The 24609-nt window shown below is 47.1% G+C and overlaps 1 protein-coding gene across 2 annotated transcripts in view; it reads right to left on the bottom strand.

The window, feature by feature from the left end:
* DDX11 (DEAD/H-box helicase 11) overlaps positions 1 to 20322 on the bottom strand; it is a 36642-nt gene extending 16320 nt beyond the window's left edge. For both annotated transcript variants that reach the window (XM_004773692.3, XM_013046435.2), the window contains exons 1-6: positions 20200 to 20322; positions 14913 to 15097; positions 14519 to 14666; positions 7739 to 7987; positions 7196 to 7282; positions 6752 to 6909 (exon numbers count right to left, since the gene is read on the bottom strand). In XM_004773692.3, the coding sequence (XP_004773749.1) occupies positions 6752 to 6909; positions 7196 to 7282; positions 7739 to 7987; positions 14519 to 14662 (638 nt within the window). In that variant the 5' untranslated portion in view covers positions 14663 to 14666; positions 14913 to 15097; positions 20200 to 20322. The remainder of the gene's footprint in view (positions 1 to 6751; positions 6910 to 7195; positions 7283 to 7738; positions 7988 to 14518; positions 14667 to 14912; positions 15098 to 20199) is intronic.
* Between the last annotated feature and the right edge of the window lie 4287 nt (positions 20323 to 24609).

The raw sequence follows: 24609 nt of genomic DNA, 5'->3' as shown, positions 1-24609 counted from the left end.
TGTGCACGCCTCCAGCGAACTGGAGTTCTCTCAGTCCCCGCAGAACTGTGCACTTAACCACTCGCAGCCTCGGACACGCTGTTCTCTCTGCCTGGTAGGCGCTCACCCCTCACTTCCTCTTTTACCTAGCCAACTGTGTCAACCTTGAGATGCCCACATAAACACGGCTGCCTTCCTCCACCTCCCCAAGAGGTTCGGCCAGCCCCTCACTCGCCACACTGCTGTGGCCCCTGCACCTCTTCTTTGCAACACCCATCTCCTTCCAAGGCACTTATTCTGGGTCTGTCCACCTCTCTAGACTCATGTCCGCAGGCAAGACTCTGGGGTGTCTTGCTTCTGAGAGGGCCAGGGGACTCACCCTGGCCTTGGCACACGGCAGGAACTCCAAGCACATTTCCTGAGGGAAGCCACAACTGACTGAAAAAAGATACTCTTGCCCAGAACCAGACAAACCTCTTCTCTCCTTGGCACCTCACCCCTCCCAGCAATGAAGGAAGAGCCCACATGCACTGAGGGACTGGGAGGGAGGTCAAGTCTGCATTACGAGGCGGAATGGTTAGCTGACATTATTAGTCTAGGCTCTCCACCAAACAAAATCTTTTACAGACACAATCCCCCTACAGGGCCATCACTGGGATTCTTTTTGTTCACCTGGGAATTTTTTTTTTCTTAAGCAAAAATGCTAATTCCCATGGGCAATTAGAAAAGGAGTTATTTATAGGGTTGCCTTTCCAGTCAATAAATAATTGTTCAGAACCCTTTGTCTGACAGGCTTTGATTTAAATCATGTAGCACAAGGTAAGCAAACTCAACAGGATCTAGATAAGAAGCAGGATGTGTGAAGAAAGGAAGAGCAGAAATTTTAAGTTCAGAACTGGTTGGGGCACCTGGGTGGCTCAGTCAGTTAAATGTCTGCCTTCGGCTTGGGTCATGATTCCAGGGTCTTGGAACTGAGCCCCACCTCAGGCTCCCTTGCTCAGTGGGGAGTCTGCTTTTCCCTATCCCTCTGCTGCGCCCCCTGTCTGTGCTCTCACTCTCACTCACTCTGTCAAATAAATAAATAAAATCTTTTTTTTTTTTTTTTAAGATTTTATTTATTTGACAGAGGGAAACACAGCGAGAGAGGGAACACAAGCAGGGGGGAGTGGGAGAGGGAGAAGCAGGCTTCCTGCTAAGCAGGGAGCCCGACCAGAACTCCAACCCAGGACCCTGGGATCATGACCTGAGCCAAAGGTGTCTGCTGACTGAGCCACCCAGGTGCCTCAATAAATAAAATCTTAAACAAAACAAAACAAAAAACTGGTTGTGTTCTCAGAGAGGGTCCTCCTCCCTCTCCAAATAGCAAGGCATGGAAGCTGCAGGAGTTAATCTGCAGGATTAAGGGCTCAGGCCAAAGCCCTGGGTAGTTGCACTTTGTTACTCTAATATTCACAAACTCCACTCAAGTCCTTTCTCTTGTCCCCGGGGGGCGGCTCTCGAGGAGAAGTCCAGGAGCAGGCAAGTAATCTCGGAGGCAGGTGGCAAAGGGTTTGCAAAGCACTTCCTATCTCCCCGAGGTGAAATGCCTAAAGAGGTCTGACCATCTCAGCCCTGGGCAGGGTCAGAAGTTTTGGTTCTAATCCAAGTCCTGAAATCTGTGCTAAGGGCAGGCCTCTAGCACCAACAAAGAAAAGCGCAGGGCCAGATAATTTAACTGGCCAGACTGATGATGATTTCAATATTTAAAGAAATGATGGTAACCCTTCTCCAACTCTTCCAAAACACAGAAGAGAAGGAACACTCCCAAACTCATTTTATGGGGCCAGTATTACCCCAACACCAAAGCCAGATAATGACACTACGTAAGATATACAAGCCACTATATCTCCGATAAAGACAGAGGCAAACACTCCCAACAAAATGTTAGCAAACTGAGTTAAATAGCACACAAAAACGATCATGCCCCATGATCAAGCGGAGCTCCTGCCTGAAAGACAAGAATGGCTCAACATATGCAAATCAGTAAATGTGACACATCAGTCAACAGAATGATAGACAAAAGTCACATGATCATCTCAGTAACACAGAAAAAACAAACGACAAAATCCAACACCCAGTCATGATAAAAACTTTGCTGTATGAGGTACAGAAGGAACGTCCCTCGACAAAGGCTATCTGTGACAAGCCCACAGATAACACTACTCAGCAGTGAAAGCTTTCCCACTAAGACAAGACTAAGATGAAGGTGCTTACTTTTACCTCTTCTCTGCAATACAGTGGAAGTCCTAGCCAGACCCATCAGTCAAGAAAAAGGAAGAAAAAGCATCCAAACTGGGAAGGAAGAAGTAAAACTACCTGTTAGCAAATGACATGATCATACACAGGAAAAGCCTGAAGATAGCACCAAAAAAATGTTAGAACTAAATTGCAAATTCAGTGAAGTTGCAAGGTACAAAATCAACACACAAAAATCAATTTCATTTCTGCATGCTAACAATAAACTATCTGAGACAGAAATAAAGAAAACAGTCTAGTTTACAATGGCATCAAAGACAATAAAATACTCAGGAGGTAAACACTTACACACTCACAGCTACAAGACTTCAGTGAAAGAACCTGAAGAAGACACGAACGACAGACTGTCCCATGTTTGCAAGTCAGAAGAATTCATGCTGCTGAAATGTCCACACTACTGAAATCCATTTATAGATTCAGCGCCATCCTATATCAAGAGTCCAACAATATTTTTAACAAACATAGGAAAACAAAGATCCTAAAAATCATATGCAACCACAAAAGACCCCAAATAGCCAAAGCAATCTTGAGAAAGAAGAACAAAGCTGGAAGCATCACATGTTCTGATTTTCAACAGTACGATTATCAAGAGTACAGCACTGGCACAAAAACAGTAGAATAGGGACACCTGGGTGGCTCAGTGGGTTAGGCCGCTCCGGTCATGATCTCAGGGTCCTGGGATCGAGTCCCACATCAGGCTCCCTGCTCAGCAGGGGGCCTGCTTCCCTTCCTCTCTCTCTGCCTGCCTCTCTGCCCACTTGTGATCTCTCTCTGTCAAATAAATAAATAAAAAAAAAACAGTAGAATAATCAAGGCAGGAAGGTACTGGCATAAAAACAAACACATAAGACTCGTGGAACAGAACCCAGAAATAAACCCATGCATATACAGTAAAGTAGTATTTGACAAGGGAGCCAAGAATACTCAATGAGGAAAAGACCTTCTCTTCAGTATGTGCTGAAGAAACGGAAGAGTCACATGCAAAAGAATGAAACGCAATCCCTATCCTACACCACTTAAAACTCAAAAGGGATTAAAGACTTAAATGTGAGGCCTAAAACTCCTAGAAGAAAACACACAGAAAAAAGCTTTATGACTGGTCTTCACAGTGATTTCTTTCGCTATGACATCAAAAGTATAAACAAAGCAAGAATAAACAAGTGGGACTATGTCAAAATAAAAAGCTTTTGCTACGGCAAAAGAAACAATCAACAAAATAGAACAGGAACCAAAAAATGGGAGAAAATATTTGCAAACCACCTATCTGATGATAAGGGGCTTATAACCAAAATATATAAGGAACTCCTAAAACTCAACAGCAAAAACGAAATGATCTGACGAACAACAAGCAGAGGAACGGAACAGACATTTTTTCCAAGTCCTACAAATGGTCAACCGGTCCGTGAAAAGATGCTGATCCCCCAAGGAAATGCAAATCAAAACCACAATGAGTGGGGCGCCTGGGTGGCTCAGCTTTCAGCTTAGGTCACAATCTCCCGGTCCTGGGTTGGAGTTCTGCATCGGGCTCCCTGCTCAGTAGGAAGCCTGCTTCCCCCTCTCGCTCTGCCTACTTGTGCTGTCAAATAAATAAAATCTTTATTAAAAAAAAACAACCACAATGAGCTATTACTTCACACCTGATAGAATGGCTATGATCAAAAAGATTAAGTGTTGGCCAGGGTGCCTGGGTGGCTCAGTCAGCTAAGCAGCTACCTTCCGCTCAGGTCCTTCTACTCAGGTTGCGATCTCAGGATCCTGGGATGGAGCCCCATGCTGGGCTCCCTGTTCAGCAGGCACAGGGAGCCTGCTTCTCCCTTCCCCACACCATGCTGGTGCACACAGGTGCACAAAAGCGCACGTGTGTACTCTCAAATAAATAAAATCTTTAAAAAAGAAAAGAAGAAAAGGTAAGTGTTGCCAAGAACGTGGAAAAAAGGGAACCCTGTGTCCTGTGGGCAGGAACGTAAATTGCCACTCTGGAAAACAGCATGGATGTTCCCCCCAAATTAAAAATATTAAGTAGCATATGATTAGGCAAGTCCACTTCCAGGTATATACCCGAAGGAAACAAAATCCGTATCTCAAGATCCCTGCACCTCCCTGTTCACAGCAGCAACTAATGAAAACCACCGAAGCATACTCGGACCGAAGAATGCATGAAGAACACGTCGCACACACAGTAAAACAGCCATAAAAAGGCGGGCAATTCTGCCAGCTGTGACAATCCAGATGAACTCTGAGGGCATTGTGGTTAAGTGACATAAGTCCGAGAAGGACAAATTCTGGGTCATCTCATGTGCGGAATTAAAAAAAAAAAAAAAACACCCATCCTAGAAGTAGAAAGTAGATTGGTAGGGGCTCAGGAGTGGGTGAAGGTAGCCAAAGGGTATGATCATTAATAAGTGATTAATAAGTAATAAAATTATTTTAATTAGTAAGTTTTATTAATTAATAAGTGACCATGTTAACAACAACGTATTGGTTAAATAGCTGGAGGCGGGCCACCGCCGCTCTCTCGGCCTTAGCGCCATCTTCTTGGAAACCTCTGCACCATGAGAGCCAAGTGGAGGAAGAAGCGAATGCGCAGGCTGAAGCGTAAAAGAAGAAAGATGAGGCAGAGGTCCAAGTAAACCGCTAGCTTGTGCACCGGTGGAGCCACAGAAGCAGAAATATGGAAAGCCAGAGGGCAGGGACGCTGTTACCAATTGTTGGGCTGCATGCCTACTCTCTAGAGCTTGATTCAATGGATCTAGACCATCCATCGCCGTCTGATCGCAGCTACCACCTTTGAGAGACCCACCTTGTTCATACCAAAACCGACTCTTTTGGCCCTTTGCCCTGGACCTGTGACTTTTCGGGACTAACTGTTTTCATTTGTGGCTGAATGTAACACGTGTACAATAAATCATCTCTTCTGCTGTCTTAGCTGAAGGAAAAAAAAAAAAACCAACACCGTATTATTTGAGAGGTGCCAAAACAGCACGAAATACTACGTATGTGAGGTAATGAATTAAGTGACCTCATCACAGTGGTCCCTTTGCAATACAGACGCCTATCAAACCCTCATGGTACACAACTTCAACTCACACAGTGTTCTATCCTGACTGTAGCTCAATAAAGCTGAGGGGGAAAGAAGGAAGTCAGGGCAGCCGGGACGAGGAGCATCCTCGGGTCAAGTCAGATGGTGTACTGCAGCCCAGCTGTGAAGGTTTTCTCCATCACCCGTGGAGTTACACTCTACACTGACTCGGTCACCACAGCGTCAATGACAACGTGGGACACATGGGACCTGGTCTCACCTTTAGAGAAGCAGGAAACCTCCCTTCCAAGCTGGGAGCCCAAGAGGAATGACCTCTAGGGGCACTCATGCCTTGGGGCATGATGTCAAAATGATGTCAAAATGACCTCAACGCCCAAACTCTTAACAGGTCGCTCCCCCCACTTGTAATGGCCCACAGCCCCGCAACATGGAGAAAGACACCCAGCGTCCTCGGTGGAACTCCGAGGCCCACACAAACTGACAGCTGCCTCTACTCTACCTCATTTGCTTTTAGCCGCTGGACCTTCTGTGTGTCCCTCAACCCACCAAACCTGCTCCCCTTTCCAGACCAGGGCACCAGCAAACCTCTGACTAGCCCTGTCCTCCAGGTCTTCCCACGGCTCCTTCTCACCCTTCCTCACGTCCTCGGCGGCCTCTCCTGGCTTCACCCAGAGGAGCAACCCCACACTCCACCTACTGCCCCCGGTTTTATTTTCCTCCTGGGCAAATGCGCTCATTCTGCGCCGTTACCATCTGTGTGTTTGTCCCACCCCCCCAGCTCCAACCACATGCAAGCTTGCCCAGGGTACGGGGCACATCCGGCAGACTTGGCATCAGGGACCATGCTGCACCTAGAGCTGGCCCTCAAAGGGCATCTGTGCAACTGAACTGTGAATGAAAGAGGAGGCCCCGACAAGAGGCAGCTGTCATCTTCAGGGTCTTCTACTCCACCCAGCAGCTTACTACTCATAAATCAGAAACTCAGACAGAAACCGGACAGTGGAGACAACAGCTTAGGCTAAGGATACGTTGATGGTTTACATCCTAAAGCTCCCACGGTGTCGTCTGGGAGCAAGGAGCACATGACTAGAGCCGGCCCAGCTGGTTCCAAGGCCCACTGCTCTGTCCCCAGCCCTGTGGCTTCGGCTAGGGCACAGCCCCCGCTGGGTGTGACAGGGAGACGCAAACCTGGTGAGGGCAACGGAGCTCAGACGCACAGAGCCAGCGCCAGCAGATGCAAGGGCACCGTCTCCAGCCTTCTGAGTGCTCCAGAGAAGCCTGGATGAGAGCTGGGGCAGGGGGCTGGCACGCCATCCCTTCGAACACCTTGTGAGGGGCAAAACCACCTGCCTCTCTTTGGGCACAGGAGCCGCCCCCGTGGGAGCTCCCATGGCAACGCAGGCAGGGGCAGTGGGTGAAGGAGAAGCGTCGTCTCACCCACGAGCTGCTCCCTTCTCCTCATCACTCTCATACTCGGCGAGGACCAGCTCCTCCTCCCCAGACACCAGTGGCTCCTGAGGCTCGGCCTCTGCTCCCGCCGCTAGCATCTCCCTGCTGAGGCAGAGGAGACGCTCCATCTCTTCTTCCTCTTGTCTCTGCCGAGGAGCATCGCCAAGCAGGAAAGAGAAACAAATCTCAGGACTGGACCCCCGCCCCCCAGACCAAACGGCCTCCGGGCAGCTACCACTGAGGATGACACACACGTCACTACCACAGGCCTCGCTCTCCTCCCGGTGTCTAAGGTATCAACACCTCAGCTCAAGCTGCAGCTACTGGGGGATGAGAACTCAGCTAGGGGGGTGGGGGTCGGCCCTGGCCACTCACCCAGGGAAGCAACAGCACCCACGCACTGTCCCCGCCACCCCCGCAGAGGTCGCTCACCACACGCTTGGCTGCATACTTGAGCTGCGCACTGTGCCGAATCTGCCGCAGGCGCTCCTCTCGCTTCTTCCTCCTGACATGTTCCTCCTAGAGGGTGAAACAGCCAGAAAGAAAACCCCTGCCGAAGTCCCCAACCATGCCCTTCTTAAAAAGTCCTGGGCAGAGCGGTTCTCCCTTCCGTGGGCAACACTCCAGAGGGGCAGCAGCATCCCTGACCCTCAGTATGGGAGGTCCACACACTTCGTCCCAAAGCCACATCCTCTCAATCAAATTCATTCCCTTAAAGGAGTCTGCAGCCGCAGAACCGTGTTGCCAAGGGCAACGGTGAGGCTCCTTCCCTGGTTGGGTAATGAAGGGAACCGTCCACCCCATCTAGAAAAGGCCTGTTGACATCAGCTTTGAAAAGACAGCACAGGTGCAGCACCACTGACTCAAGGAGGCACTGCAAAGGCAAAGGACATGCTACCCCCAGAATCAACCCCAAATCACCAGCCAAGCCCTGTTTCCTGGACGGCTCCCAGCTCCTATCACCCCACAGCTCACCTTCAGACGGTCCACCAGGTCCCTTTCTTCTTTCTTCTGCACAAACTGAGTCACCCAGTCAGGCTCTCCTGCAGGCCTCGGGGTGTCTGGGGTCTCTTTGCAGGAGGATGAGAGAGTCAGGGGCTGCTCCTTCCCATCACTCAAGGGGACAGTTCCAGTTTCAAGGAGACGTGCCTCTTCCTGATGTTTTCTCTGCTCAAAGTCACGGAGCCAGGAAAGAGCCCCACAAATAAGACTTAAAGATTTTCCCTACAAGAAGAAAAAAAGTCTTCAAAAATAAGAACAAAAACCAAAGTTTTCCAAATAACATTTCTCATTTTAATAAAGCCTTCAAGGAAGGTCTAACTTTAAATATTAGAAAGCACTCTAAGACCAACCTGAGAAAGGACAGGAAGGGATTTAGCAAAAGGACAGCCAGAAAAGATAAGAAAAAAAAATAAAAATAAAGTTCCTGGCTTAATTATATAGCTCACTATTCCCAAGATAATTTAACGTGGCTTATCAGGTTACATATAAGTACTGCAAGTTAACATAATTAGAAGCTGAGGAATTAGATAAAGTCCCAAAAAAGAATTAAGGCCAAAAACACATAGCTTGAAATCCTATATACTCGCAACGGGGAGCCACATTTGGCTCTATGCTTTAATACAGCCATGTGCAGACAGAACAGGATCAGTCCCATGAGATCCAGTCTTCAAAAAAATTTTAAAGCAAACTAATTGCTCTGGAGAACACAATTCTTAATTTGAAGACTAGAATATTCCCTATAGGCCCTCCTGTGGGTTGAATTGTGTCCCCCACAAATTCATATGTTAAGTCCTAACCTTATGTCTCAGAACGTGACTTTATTTGGAAAAAGGGTTACCGCACATGCAAGCAGTTAAGAAAGAGGAGGGCCCTGATCCACTAAGACTGGTGTCCTTAACACAATGGGGAAATTGGGCCACCACAGCAAGCCCAGAGGGCGAGAAGCCCAGAGGGAAGGCAACAAGGTGAGACACAGGGAAGGCTGGCCTCGGACAGACTGAGGAGAGGGCGGGAACAGTCTGCTCTCAAAACCCTCCCTGCGGACTCCCTCATCTGCACTTCTGGCCTCTGGAGCTGTGGGAGAGAATGCTTCTGTGGGTTAAGCCCCCAGCCTGCGGAGCTCTGTCAGGGCAGTGGGAGCACTAACTTCCGGGAGGCTGCCGCATGGGCTCCTTCCCTAAAGCTGCTGCTTCTGGGGTCCAAAGGGCAGTTCAGTTCGGGCGAGCCTCTGCAGGAGCCAACACACTCTGGTCAGGCAGTCAACTATCCGAGCCTGCTTAACCCAAGGGGGTCTCAGAGCATCCAGAGGGGTCCTGAACCTAATATGGGCTTGAACGAACCGTAGGTAAAATGCACAGTGTGTAGGGTTGGGGATAGAGTGGAGCACAGTAACTACAGCTTCAGACTTCAGGCTGCCTGGCTGAACACTGGCTCTTCCACTCACCAGCTCTGTGACCTGAGGCTAACCTCCCTAGGCTTGTGTGCTCCACAGAGGCAAAAATGGGAACAGTTAAATAAGATAAAAAAGGAGGCAATGTATATGTGTGTGTATTTGACAGAGACAGAGAGAGAGAGAGAGAGACAGACAGACAGTACCTTCCTCAGAATTGCCTTAAGCATTACGTTCATACTCCTAACAGCTAATACCTACACCAGGACTAGAACAACACCTGGTACATAAAAAAGCTAGCTTCTGTTACTCTCTCTTTTTTTTTTTTTTTGGCTTTTGTTAAGTAATAAATTATTGTGACCTTGAATAAGAACCCATTTCATGAAGTTCCCTTGAAGGGAACTTGAAATAAAATCCCATGAAGATTTTATTTATTTGTCAGAGAGAGAGAGAGAACGCACACAGGCAGGGGGAGCAGGAGAGGGAGAAGCAGGCTCCCCGCTGAGCAGGTAGCCCGATGCAGGACTCGATCCCAGGACCCCAGGATCATAACCTGAGCCAAAGGAAGGCACTTAACCGACTGAGCCACCCAAGCGTTCCCTATTTCATGAAATTCTTAAAAGGCCCTATGATAGAACAGCACTTCTGAAGAATGAATGGATGACGTATCTTTGGAAAAGCCCATATATACCATTTCTCTCAGCTTTTGATGAATACAGAATGGGAAAGCCTTCTAAACAGCTCTCCCCAGCAGCAGCTGGAGAGCAGCCATTCTGTATTGCCAGTAAAATGGAGAGCCACTGGCTTTAGCCATCAGCAAGCTAGGGTCACGAGAGCCACCCCCTGTAACAGTGGCCAGGGTCAGACAGCTGGTCAAAGAGCCAGCACCCTCCCCTAAAAAGGGAGCTGAGGACCTTCCTTAAAGGAATGTCAGAGTTACCTTCCCACAACCACTGCGGGCACACTCTATCACAAAGAGAAAGGAGAACTGAGGCCTGCAATTCTATATCCTCTAGTAAGACAACAAAATTTTAAATTGGAAAATGCTAAAAGGATACATGACCAAATGCTCATGTTAGGAAATAAATTTAATAAAGTACTCACAACATACCTAGCTTTGAACAATGTTATTTCATGGGGTACCATCCAAGATATCACAGTTCTAAAGTTTCCGCCAAGTACATTCATGCATTCTAAACACCCACACTGTAGCGAGCACTGGGCTTGATGCTGGGAAACAGAGTTCTCTAGAAAATGCCCACAGGCACAAACTTAACACACGAACCATGGCCATGGGGCGTCACATTTCCCTGTGAAGCATGGGCTCCATCCCGGTGGAGAGGTCAGCACAATGTGGGGGCCTGATGAAAAGCTATAAAGGGGACACGGACAAGGGAAGCAGCAGCATCTAGAGCTAAGCAGGGAGCTCAGCCACCGAGGCAGAGGTGAGGCACTGTATGTAACAGTATGGCACGCCGGTGGGCAGTGGGGTGCCAATGATGGGGAGAAGAGCTTACTACAGGCGTGATTTAGACAGTGTCAGAATGGGACAGTAACTGAAGTCACAAGGACAGGAGGCCCTGGAACCAAGAACATCTACAAGAAAGGGCTGAGCAGAGGAACAGGTTACATGGAACTGGCAGAGCGCGGAGATGGGGAACTGAGCCTTCAGGTTAGACAGGACAGAATGAACACATGCTCTTCTGTGTTCTTTTCTGAAACATGCTAAGATTACACCAAAGGAATAAAAGAGGCTTAAAACCCACCAAAACAAAGAAAGCGGAAGAAGGGAAAGTAACGGGTTTTAGGAGAGATGGAAAGCAGACAACCGGAACTGAGAGGAGTAAAGGATGCTAAGCCTGAGTGCCTGCGGAGATTCCCTGATAGTCGTGCTCAGAAGCCCCGAAACTGCCAGGGACGTCCCCACCCTGCAGGAGACAGGACGTGTACCCTCTGGAGGGGCTGAGCCAGGAGGGCTCTGGAGATGGTGGGTTGCGTGAAGGGTGGGAAGAGGGTCAAAACCAAATCGGGACACACAGTGAAAGACCATGCACCTAAAGCCACTTCCCCAAGACACCCTCAAGAATACTGGCCATCAGGCTGGGACCAGAAGGCAAGGGTTTAAAGGAGCCTACTCTGGAAAAACTGGATGGCTTGAGCGACATCACACAGACGCTAATCACTAGATGCCCCAACAGAGAGGCTAGCCCATCAGCCCACAGCCAGCCTGTCAGCCAGCCCTGTGGTGGCTTTTTCTTGAACACCAACAGGAGACAGCCAAGGGTCACCAGACGTTTGAGGAAAGCCTCTCAACAAAGCACAGAACCCAAACTGGAGGAAGGAGGAGGATGGACGATGAGGTGATACAGGGTGGAAAAAACTCAAAAATGCACTTTAATTGATATCCTCAGAAAGATATTACTATTTCAGGGACACTAGAACAGGATGCTATTTTTAAGAAGCAGAGAATAAGAACAAGGTCCTAAATATTAAAGACAGAATAACAGAAATAAACTGAAGAGAAAGACTGGACAACAAAGTCAAAGGAATCTTGAAGAAGTGGAATTCAAAGCAAAACAAAACAAAAACAAACCAGTATGCCCAACGAGACAGGCAATTAGAAGACAACATAGTAACAGGATTAACCAGAAGGTCCAAACTCAAAGCACGGGAGTACCAGGAAGCTTATCGAATGTGTAAAAACATCTGAGGATGGAAAAAGAGAAGCTTCCTGTTGCGAAGTGCCCATCAAGAGGCCAAAACAAAGAACTGACAGCACTCTTCCAAACCACCACCACAACGTTTCAGAATACAAAGGACACAGGATATCCTGAAACTCGAGGGCGGGGTGGGTGGACCAGGACACCAAGGACGGAGGTGCAGGCCGCACTGGACTTCCCAGTAGCAACAATGGAAACCAGAGGGTGGAGGGAGCAACTGGGAGGGAAAAGCACTCTGCCGCTAGAATTATACACCCGGGACGCCTGGGTGGCTCAGTTGGTTAAGCAGCTGCCTTTGGCTCAGGTCATGATCCCAGCGTCCTGGGATCGAGTCCCACATCGGGCTCCTTGCTCAGCAGGGAGCCTGCTTCTCCCTCTGCCTCTGCCTGCCATTCTGTCTGCCTGTGCTCGCTCTCTCCCCCTCTCTCTCTGATAAATAAAATCTTAAAAAAAAAAAAAAGAATTATACACCCAACCAACCAATCGCTATCGAGCAAGTGAAAAGGCACATGGACACATTTGCAGACCAGCTAAGTCTCAAAATCTTACCCCTCCATGCGACCCTTCAGGAACGTTCTCTTCCAAAACAAAAGTGAACCAAGAAGACATGGAATCCAGAAAACAGAAAATCCAACCCAGAAAAGAATACACACAACAGGGATGAATCCCCAAAATATATACTCAGCCAGTATAAGAAGCCAGTCACCAGACAGGACTTACAGTAGGATTCCGTTCCCATGAAACTTTACAAAGACAGAATGCATCTGCAGAGACAGGAGGTGATCACGGGCTGCGAAGCGGATGTGCAAGGGGAAGAACAGCAGCCAAGGGTACAACAAACCCTGGGCTGATGAAAACGTTTCCATCTTCACTGCGGTTGTGGTTATATGGGGGTTTACATCTGTCATTACTTACTGACTTGGGGATTTAAAAGAGGCATGTTTCATTTTATATCAATATAAAGTTGGTTTTTCTTTATTTCAAGGAGAGAAAGGAAATTCCTAGTATAATAGTTGTGAAGTAGATCTTAGAAGAACATAGAGAAGAAAGTCTCCAGGGTAGAATGGCGTAACTACTACAAACTGAACTGTGTCCCTCCACAAATTCGTATGTTGAAACCCTAACCCCCATGGGACTGTACTGGAGAAAGGGCCTTCAGGGAGGGGATTACAGTTAAATGAGGTCCTAAGAACAGAGCCCTGATCTAATAAAACTGATGTCCCAATAAAAGGAGGAGAAACACCAAAGATCTCTCCCCCATGTGAAGACACAGTAGGAAGGGGGACCCCTACAAGAAGGAGGAGTCCCCACCAGAAGCCAGAAGCTGCCCAAACCTTGCACTTGCCAGCCTCCCTAACTGCGAAATAAATTTCTGTCCTCTTAGCGCCCAGTCTGTGGTATTTTGTTATGGCACCTGAACAGCCTGAGTAAGCTATAATTTTAAGGATGGACTAGCATACGGAGAAGCCCCTGGATGGTGTGAGAAAGTGATGCAGGTGTATTAAAAACTAGACAAATTTTAAAAGGCAATTATCAACTCTGGGAAAACAAAAATTATTCCAGAAGAAAACCCATAATCAGAGCATCCTGACTTAGCAGAGGCTAAAATTTTCTAAGCTACATCGGGAGGATGGGGCACAGGAGGGAAAGGAAAGTTACAGAGCTACATCTTAGCTATCACAAGAGGAAGGCACAATGACTAGAATAAATCAAGAAATAGCCAAGCTTACAATTTCAGATATGCTATGCAAGTATATTTCTTAGGAACCAGTTAAAAGAATTCGAAGTACCTGTCCAAAGAACCAAGTTTGATAAATTTAACTTTTTAAATGACATGCATGCATTATTCTTTATTAGATTTTTCATATGACTTTAAACAAAGGAGAGGAATATGTTCAATGACACAACTATTGCAGAGAGGTCAAATAAGGACTCAAAACACCCAAATCTACTAATGAGGAAGTCACTGCTGATACTAAAAGCCATCTCAGGGGACTGGTGGGGAAGCAGGCCTGCTGCACGAGCCTGAGAGCCTCCTGTGGACGGAACTTGCCAAGCTCCACGGGATGACAGGGACATGGAGGACCTCCAGGAGGTTGCAGCCTGGCTGGGGGACCTTCCCATCAACGCTCACTATCACACAGTACTTTCTAAAGGAGAGGCAGGGACTGCTCGCTATAGCTCTAATGCTCTTCCTGGCCACCCTTGGATAAATCCCTCTGTCATTCCATTCCTGGAAGGAAAAGCTCACAGGCCTCTGACTGGATCTCTCCAGCACTGGGTAACCTAGTTCCTGAAGACTAAACCAGTATGTTTAACCTGTGAAAAAGCCAAGGTAATCCGTTTCTCAACATCAAAGCACTTGTGTGCCCAAAGCAATTTGGAAAGCTTGGGGGCTATAGGTCTTGGTTCCTATAGGCATTCACATTCTCCTTCGTCTTCAGCCTAATTGTTCCCAAACCCTGGGGCTGCATTTAATCTTAAATAGTGGAAGTGACTGTTACTCAGAAAGATAAACCTAGGGAACAACTCTGCCCAACTTCAAACCATGAAAATTTCTGCCTAGATTAACAAGCATGCTAGGGGGCTTCTACGGTGTCATAATCAGGGTCTCTCGGAACCTTCCTGATGATTCATACTCACAGTGCCGGTCGGACTCTCAAATACTCCAATCTTGCCAGCCTCCAACACCCGATACAGCTCTGCCATGAAGTCTTTCTGGATGGAATACGGTGTGAAGGGAAAAGGGAAATGGATGCCACCAACCTCCTGGGTTTTATTAGCCATGGTCCTAAGGGGGGGAAAAAAAAGGGCTTGAAATCTAGAGCAGTTCCTAAGAGCAGTCTCAGTACTAGTTACGGAATCTCTCCTCAGGCTGTAGGCTTTTTTGCAAACAGAGACCATGTTCTCCCCTTGGTGCATGTCCTCATGAAGTCATACCCAGCTCGGGCAACCCATAGAGTGACATTTGTCAAGAATGGCTATGCAGAACACAGCCCAGCAGAGCCCCGAAACAGAAACCACTCTGCCATCTTACCTGGGATTCCTATGCTTCTTGGACACCCTAATGCCTCCAGGAGAGGCGTGGAGACCTTGTCTCGAGGACTGTGCCCTGGAGGTCAGGGATGTTGCTCCCGACTACCAGTGCAAAATGGTTGTGCACATGTCCGCAGGATAGCCTTCGCTGGGCAAAGCTGTCGCACGTACTCCTGCTGCCAAGATCTGTAAAATTATGACACACGGGCAGAGGATCACTAGTATGGTTCTTTATGTGGAACAGGTACATGCATACATCCGTATCTCAAAGGAATCTTCAGTTTGCCCTGACCTCCATTTCCAGAATATATCAGAGCTGCCTCCTAAAGCCTTCCCAGCCTCAATAAATAAGCGCTTCCTGTCAGGTTGCAGACTGGGAGAGCTCTGCTGACGAGGACTAAGTCCTGGCTGGAATTCCAGAGCTCCCCAACACTGAGACTGATGTGTAAAACAAAGGCAAAAGAAAACTTACTAAATTTCCTTACTACCTACAGCCCACTGACAAGTCCCTGAAACAGGGAGAGTGACATTCTCTAGGGACTCACTGCCTCAATGTTCATACTTTGCTAAGGGCAAAAGGTGATCCTAGCCTGACTACCCCACTGCCCCTCCCATGTAAGTCCACTTCAACATATAAAAATTCCTCTGGAGGGACGCCTGAGTGGCTCAGTCGGTTAAGCCACTGTCTTTGGCTCAGGTCATGATCCCAAGGTCCTGGGATCGAGTCCCACATCTTCTGGCTTGGCAGGGAGCCTGCTTCTCTCTTCACCTCTGCCTGACACTCTGCGGCTTGTGTGCGCGCGCTCTCTCTCTCTGACAAATAAATAAATCTTTTTAAAAAAAAATTCCTTGGGGCGCCTGGGTGGCTCAGTGGGTTAAGCCGCTGCCTTCGGCTCAGGTCATGATCTCAGGGTCCTGGGATCGAGTCCCGCATCGGGCTCTCTGCTCAGCAGGGAGCCTGCTTCCTCCTCTCTCTCTCTCTGCCTGCTTGTGATCTCTCTCTGTCAAATAAATAAATAAAATCTTTAAAAAAAAAAAAATTCCTTTGGAAACTTCTTTTATCTCTAAACACCCCAAGATATGTGTTGGCAATCATCCTCCAAGCATATGGCCCACTGATATACATCTAAAGGGGCTCATGACTAAGGTTTTATTAGACAGTAATAAATGACCTTTTCCAACAACAGTTAGCCCTCTCAAGATCCTGGAAACCTTGCTTCCAAAATGCCTTAGAGACTTACATTATCACTAGTCCCCTCCCAGCTTGAAATTATATAGTGGGCCACTCCTCATGACCCCACTGCAGCTCTTTCTGCCCACAGGTCCTGTCCCTGTGCTTTAATAAAATCACTTTTTGCACCAAAGATGTCTCAAGAATTCTTTCTTGGCCATCAGCTTCAAACCCTAATGTCATCTTTCCTACCTGAAGACCACAGCGTTTCTTTCCTTGCCAGGCCAAGGTCTAAGAACTTCTCAGCTCCATGTTTGATCTTTATTCCCCTCTTCTGAACCAAATTTCTCCAAGATAGCTTCTGCATACCTCTTCTTCCTTTCGATTTTTTTTTAATCTTTATTTTAATTAGGCTCCATGCAACATGGGGCTTGAATTCATGACGCTGAGATCAAGAGTCACATGCTCTACCCACTGAGCCAGCCAGCTACTACAACCCTTTCTTCCTTTCATCACCATGTGGAGGACTGACCCTTCCATTCTGGTTCCCACACTCTCTTTAGAAGCCACTACTCCAAACTATTTGGAAGGCCTATCTCTTCTAAGTACAAGTACTAATTGGTCTGAAATCCACCTACAATTGGCTACATGACTGGCTTCAATAAGACCAGTGAGTGTCACAGTACATTTATGAAAGGAAAGGTAATAGCCATGACACTCTTCTGGTTATAGTTTAGGAGCACCTAACAGGACAGAGGTCAAAGAACTACAAGGGTGACTCTTACAAACTAAGACCACTTAATACTGAGAGGGAGGCATATAGTTAAAAAAAGAAGAAAAAAAAAAAAAACAGGAAGAAAAGAGGAAGGTATCTAACAAATTTTGATCACCTAATATGCATTAAACACTGCACAGGCCTTTTTACTATTATTACCCTGGTTAACTTGTACAACACTGTAAGAACACAGTTGTCGGGTACTCGTGCTTCCAGACACTAAGTAATTCTCAAAGGCAGAGTTAAGAGAAAACCCAGGAATCCACACCAAAGTCCATATGGGTCTCTTTTAGTCACATTCATATGGAAAGAGATAACCAGCAGAGGCAGAAGGGAGATCTAATAAAAATACACATATTGAGAAATTATGCAAAACCTGCAAAAACCTACAACAGAAGCCACTGCAGAGTGGGATTTCTTGCAGACTAGAATTACAAGGAATCCAGATCCTAAGAGAGCTCCAAGAACCTCTCTAGCAAGTAATACTTACCCAGACTGCCCTTCTGCAGCTCAGGCACACGCCAGATGGAGCCACTCACTGACCTCCTCCGCTTACTCATAGCTTCTGCCTACCCTAGACTTGGACTGGCACAGGGCCTCTTCAGCACCCTCTACCTTTGAGCTTCAGAAGGGGATATTCTTTTCACTCTTTTTAGTTCTAAAATCCCAAGGGAAAAATCTCATCAGCATTGCCTGTCCTTTTAAACTAGATCACTGGTCAGCCTACAGACTGGTGAGGTTCCCAGCTTGATCTAATCGTACTTGCTGCTTCCCACCCCTTTCCACCACTGTCTGGGAAATGATAGACGTTTAGGACTCTGCCTTCTCGGAGAAGACTCCCCCTCTATTTGGCCACCCAATCCAGGTCAAATACCACTCCCTACCCAAACACACATACACCACCCTGCTTGAAGTCACGCTTTTCTCTCATTACCCTCTATTTAATTTCTTCATAGCTCTTAGCACTAGCTGCACTTCTTTTATTTATAATCCTTTCCTACCAGAATAAACGTGGCATAAAAGGAGGAACCCTGTCAGTCTGGTTCTTCCCTGCCCCCCTGCACCAGAATAGGTACTGTGGCACCTAGCAGGCAGTCAGATAAATTCTGATGGAATGAACAGCCAGCTTGACATGGTGGCTGTTAAGTAGAGGTTTCTGTTCTTCAGAGGTGTGGGCAGAGGAGGTTCCACAACTAAAATATCTAGTCCAAGGGCCCATTCTTTAATGGTTTCAAACTGCTTTCATAGAACTTCACAGCAACCCTGTGTGATATTTTCATTACTCTATTTTATAAATGAAAACACAGAGACTCAGATAGGTTGAGACCTGCCCAGTCACTCAGCAAGTGCTTGAACCCAAGACTTGAACCCCCATCTGCCAGACCTCCAAGCCCCTGGGATTCGCAGTTCATCCCTCTTCCTTCCACCAGGGCAAGCTGACTAAAAAGAAAGACTTGGTTACTAAACATCAGAATGACAACATGAAACAATACAGAGGAAAAGTAATTATTATTTCACTTCCCTGTGGGTGGTAATTATGGATCTCATTATTCCAGAAGCAGCACAGGCTAAATCACAAGTTAAAGAAGCGTTTGCATAAAGGCTTGAATAATAGATTGACTGAGTGCTATTAAGGACATTTGATGGGAGTTTTTCTCACCTCTTCAGGGTGGTTGTGTGGTGGACAACCACGACCCCAGGTACAAGTTCTCCCGAGAATTCCCCAAGAGTGCTAAGGCATATACCAGATACTTATTAAAGCAGATAAAATACATGAAAGTATCTCAGGTATGTTAGTTCTGAAAGCTCATTTTCTTAAGTTCTCAATTATCACTCATTATTTGTGTATAAACTATTGCTACAGAATGAATTGGGTCCCCCCAAATTCACGTGTATTCATGTATATACTGTATAAATATGTGAGAGTCCCAAGGACAGAGCTGGGAGGAAGGCTCCAGCAAGGGAGAATGAGCAGGTTGTAGGCCAGGTCCTGGAGGACTGCTGTTGTGCTCTGAGTTAGCAGCACAGTATAGACTGTATTTGAAGATAGGGCTTTTAGTAGGAAACTGAGGTGAAACAAAATCATTAACAGTGGGGTCCTGGGGTGCCTGGGTGGCTCAGTTGGTTGGGCAACTGCCTTCGGCTCAGGTCATGATCCCAGGGTCCTGGGATCGAGCCCCATGTCGGGCTCCTTGCTTGGAGGGGTGCCTGCTTCTCCCTCTCCCTCCGCCTGCTGCTCTGCCTGCTTGTGCTCTCTCTCACTCTGTCAAATAAATAAACAAAATTAAAAAAAAGAAAAAAAGAGTGGGGTCCTAACCCTTATAAGGACGGGTGGCCTTAGAAGAAGGGGAAAGAGGACTCTTTCCACACCATGTGAGATGAGGAAGTGGGCTGTCTGCATGCAAGTCAGGAACACGGCTCTCACAAGGAACCAAATACGCCAGCACCTTAGACTTCCCAGACTCTGCAACCGTGAGAAAACCAAACTCTGTTAAGCCCCCAGTCTAAGGTACTTTGTTATGGTAGCCCAAGAGAACTTGAAGCCAGCGACGATTGTTTGGTTATGTTCCTAAAACACTTTAAGTTCACACACCTGGGAAACAACACAGCCCAGAAGAAGAAAAGCTTCTCCACACCTGCTGCCAACTCAGAGCACAACAGCAGCGCTCCAAACCCGGGCCACAACCTGGGCCACCTTGCTGGAGCCTTCTGTCCCCCTCCCAGCTCCACCCTCGAGGCTCTCACTATATCTAAGAACCTGCTACATATTAATATTTATTTCCACATTCAGGGCACCTCCTCCAACATTCTGGTCAATCCATTCATCCCAGTCCTCTAGACTGACCCCCTACTTCACCTCGATTCCCTGACGGGCAGTAAAGCACAGCTTTCAACATTATGGGAGCTGGGCTCCAGGGGCCAAGTCCGGGATCCCAGCTCATGTTAATATCCCTAAGCCTCAGTCTGCTCATCTGTAAAAGAGAAACAGGTAACAACACTCACTTATAGCGTTGTGGTGATCACTAAATAAGGCAATTGATGACAAGTGCCTTAGCACAGCCGGGCTAAACTGAAGCCCCCCACGCGCGGTAGCGTTCTCAAGCCCAAGCACAGCTCCACAGCCACTGCAGGTCCCGCCCTCATTAGTCCGCCCTTTCCCCTCGCACTGGCTCCTAGCCTGCCAATCACATTTTGGTCCCACCCCTTGGGCTCCAGAACCGAATTTTCCCGCTCCCTGCTCGCCCAGCCCCTCTGCACAACCGCCCGCGGTGTCTGCGCTTCCACTGGCGTCTACCGTCTATCCTCTCACTTCGCTTCATCCTCACGCGGCACCGCACTCACCTTCTTCGCCGGCGGGACTGCTTCGCTGAAGCCTGGCGGACGACGAGCCGGAGCAGAAGGTCCCGGAATTTCAAATCGCCGCGCACCTCCGTCAGCGTGGGCGCCGGGGAGGAGCGTGCTGCGTCGCCACGCCCCCACGCTAGTGCGCCTGCGCAGTCCGGAACTCGGAAGGGCGGGTGGGCTGACTCGCCTTTTGTACGTAGGCACCTGCACAGCGCATTCAGCGGGAATTTTTGTTTTTTTCCCCACTGGCGCCGGAAACGGTTGTCATGACAGCACCCTAGAGGCTGGGGTCAGGATTCTGGGCTTTCTCCCTTTGCCCTCCTGCCAGATGCAGGATGTTTTAGTGATCTTCCACTGACTGGCACCAAATGTACTGAGCTCAACAGTTGCTTGACTCGATCAAATTGGCCAGTATTGATCGAACACCCGAAGGACGACGTGCTGTAACCAAGAATCAGAAAACCCGTATTCTGGTCCCGGCTCTTGTCAGGCCTTACAAATGAACCTCAAGTTATTTTACCTCTAAAATGGACGGCATCTGCCTTGGTCACCTCGACAGGGTTGTGCATGGTCTTGGATATCCTGAAATCGTGTCGATTAAAGCACTCTAGGAGAGTGTAGGTTATTGTTCCCACCGAGTGCCAGGCACTACCCTGAAGGGAAGAAAAGGAAATCTAGAAAAGCACCAGACTGGCTATCAGGAGCTTCTAGGTAGGAAAACAAACATGTCACCTTCACATCTCTGGAATTGGATTCTCCTTTGTTTAGTCTGGGAAATAAAACTACACCTGATCCCTATCAACTTTCTGAAAGTATGTCCAGTGATACTATCTGGAGATAGCATTAGATCCTATGGGTTAAGGGTTCAGTCCTACAAGACTGCTCCTGCCCCCACGTCAGACACCAATTGCAGGTCTGGATTGTTACCTATGCCTCTGACCCACTGGGCTATAGATGATGGGAGGTTCCCAGGACCCCACCCTACCCCCAGTCAGATTGATTTGCTGTAGAGTGTCAGGGAAACATTTGCGTACTAGGTCACCAGTTTATTATAAAACCCAGATGAAACAGACGCATAGGGCAAGGTTATGTGGGAATCTTCCATGCCTTATCTAGTAGTACTGATGAAGTTCTAGAACCTGGGTGAGGTTTGGTGGGCTGAAGTCTGGAGCCGATGACCAAGAAAGAATTCTTGAAATGTCTTTGGTGCAAAATGGTGGTTTACTAAAGCTCGGGGACAGGAACAGCTGCTGCCCCGGGTTGTGAGAGATGGCAAGTTATGTACTTTGCGGTTGGGGGAAGGTGACGGGAAGGGAGGTTTCAACGGAACTTTCATATGTTAAAGAGGCCCTACAAGGTGCGGGGGAAACCGGAGGCCTCGCGGCTTGATCAATGTTGTCTTTTGGCAAGCCATTCACATTTCTGCTATCAAGCGTCTTTGTTATTGAGATTTGGGTTTAAAGAAATTTAACTTTATTTAGGGCTTGAGGAACTGAGTTATTTGCCTCTGGAAATTGTGCTATTGATAAGGTAACTTCTTTGTTTGTAGATCTAGGACATTTGTAAACCAAGGGAGACTCTTGTCTTGCAGGATTGTGATCTCTGCAAGTTAAATATTTGTTTCTCGCATTTGGCAGTCAGGGGTGCCTGAGGAATGTCACACACGTTACCGAGGGGAGCGGGTGGAGAGGGGGTGCGAGGTGCCAGCTTTTGCTTTGTCTTCAGCCAGCCTCCTGCTCCCTCATCAGTACTGATGAGGGAGCAGGAGGCTGGCTGAAGACAAAGCAAGAGCTGGCGCCTTGCAACCCCCCCCTTCCATCCGCTCCCCTCCATAGGTGTAGCATTCCTCAGGCACCCCTGACTGCCATAAAATGATAAATAGTTAACTTGCTAAGATCACAATCCTACAAGACAGGAGTCTCCCTTGGTTTGCAAATGTCCTTGAGATTTACAAACAAAGAAGTTACCTTATCAATAGCCCAAATTCCAAAGACACAGAACTCAGTTTCTCAAGCCTAATGTCACCCTCCCCTCCATAAAAACCGAAGGAGGTGGAGGTAGAAGGAAAAGTAAATAAAGTTAAATTTCTTCTAAACCTAAATCTCATTAACAAGGATGCTTGATAGCAGGAATGTAACATTCCACCAGACTTCCAATTGTCTTTACTTGATAGTAACTAAGCCTTCAATATCCTGATAGTATTCTTTGCCCCAATAGCCCTTCTGAATACCCCTTTGTCCTCACCTTCCCAACTCCTGCGTATATAACCAACCACCCCTCACAACCCGGGGCAGCAGCAGCTCTTCCTGCCCACGGGTCCTGTCCCCGTGCTTTAATAAACCACCATTTTGCACCAAAGATGTCTCAAGAATTCTTTCTTGGTCATCGGCTCCGGACCTCAGCCCACCAAACCTCACCTAGGTTCTAGAACTTCATCAGTACCACTCTCCCAGGACCTGCATGCATTCACTAACAGAAGATCTCTGAACCCACTACTTCTGGGGTTTTACTGAAGTTTCATTATGCAGGCACGATTGATTAAATCATTGCCATTGGTGATTGAATATTTTTATCTCCAGGCCTTCTCCCTTCCCAGGAGGTCTGAGGGTGGGACTAAAGTTCCAACCTTTTAATGTCCTGGTTGGTTCCCCTGGCAACCAAGCTCCATCCTTTGGTTACCTAGGGGCCTTCCAAAAATCACTACATTAACATAACACACCTCCATCTATCTCAGTAAATTCCAAGGATCTTAGGAGTTCTGTGCTAGGAATGGGGACAAATACCAAATACATATTTATTACCACAATATCACAGAATGATCCTAAGAAATGATAAAGGAGACATTTTATACTAAGTGCTTCTGCGGAATGACATAGGTAATTGGTGTGATTTCCCAGCAGGATCAAGGGATGTTAGGGATAGTTTGCTAAAATTTGAAGACAAGGCTTTCAGGAAGAGGAACGAGTGTTAAAAACTGCATAAAATCATAAAAGTTAAAAACTGCATAAAAGTGGGAGTTTATAAAAGGTGATTCTGATGTCGGAAAGAACATTTGGGTTCGAAGCCCACGCCAAGAAAGAATTACTGAGACATCTTTGGTGCAAAAAGGTGGTGATTTTATTAAAGCATAGGGACAGGACCTGGGGGCAGAAAGAGCTTCAATGGAGTCCTGAGGAGTGGCCCATTATATTCTTTTAAGCTGGAACGGGACTAGGGATAATTGAAAGCGAGGTTTCCAGGACCTTGAGGGGGCTGGCTATTGTTGGGAAAAAGTCATTTATTACTGTCTAGCAAAACCTTAGGGGTCACCTGGGTGGCTCAGTGGGTTAAAGCATCTGCCTTCGACTCAGGTCATGATCCCAGGGTCCTGGGATCGAGCCCCACATTGGGCTCTCTGCTTGGCGGGGAGCCTGCTTCCCCCTCTTTCTCTGCGTGCCTCTCTGCCTACTTGTGATCTGTCAAATAAATAAATAAAATCTTAAAAAAAAAAAAAAAAACCTTAGTCATGAACCCCTTTAGTTGCATATTGGTGGGCCATATGCTTGGGGGATGATGGCCAACATGTATCTGGGGGGGGGGGGTTAGAGATAAAGGAAGTTTCCAAAGGAATTTTTATATATTAAAGAAGGCTTACAGGATTTGGTGGTGGGGGATGGCTAGGATTGTCTTTGCCCTTAGCAAAGTGTCAATATGGAGGCAGTTGAGTCCCTAGAGAAATGTCATTCTTCTGTTTCAAGGACTTGTCAATGGGCCATAGGTAGTAAGGAAACTTAATAATTTTCCTTCTTCGTTTCCCACATCAATTCCGGTGTCAGTTATTTTTGAGTACTTCTGACTACTAGTGACTGGGGGTAGTTCGAAGTTACTAAGAAAGTAATGGGTTATTGAGATGTGGCCCACCAAAATCCCAAAAAGGTCTCTGATGCCCTGCTTTTAGCTTTAAAGTTGATGTAATATTGTACTCTATAGCATGTTTTAGAAAAAAGAAAATTTTTTTAGAGTAACTGTCATCTGGTAAACTTGACTCTTAAGAGATAATGCTCACTAGGTTTTGGCCCTATTGCTTCAAAACTCCCTCTGTCTCTAGACACACACACACACTCCTAGGGAATTGAAGCCTCTGATTTAAGAAGCACCATTGAAGGAATTGGAGAGGATAAGACTCATCAAGGTAAGTCAGGGTCTGGTTGCAGAAAACTTTAAATAGCAAGGTGATACATTTAGACTTCATACTTGTAAAAAACAAAACAAAATTCAAATAAGTAAATTTGAAGATCTAATTGGCTTTTTTAAACAATTCACTCATTCCATCTAGGAAGCCAAGAGGAGCTCCACTGATTTAAACAAAAGTAAGGTTTTTGAAGAAAAAGAAGGCATTTAAAAGGAAGAAAGGAATTTGTTAGGGAG

Source organism: Mustela putorius, unplaced genomic scaffold (genome assembly GCF_011764305.1).
Source record: "Mustela putorius furo isolate JIRA1106 unplaced genomic scaffold, ASM1176430v1.1 tig00003988_pilon_pilon_pilon, whole genome shotgun sequence".
Taxonomy (NCBI): Eukaryota; Metazoa; Chordata; class Mammalia; order Carnivora; family Mustelidae; genus Mustela; species Mustela putorius.
This window is presented reverse-complemented; position numbering and strand designations above follow the sequence as displayed.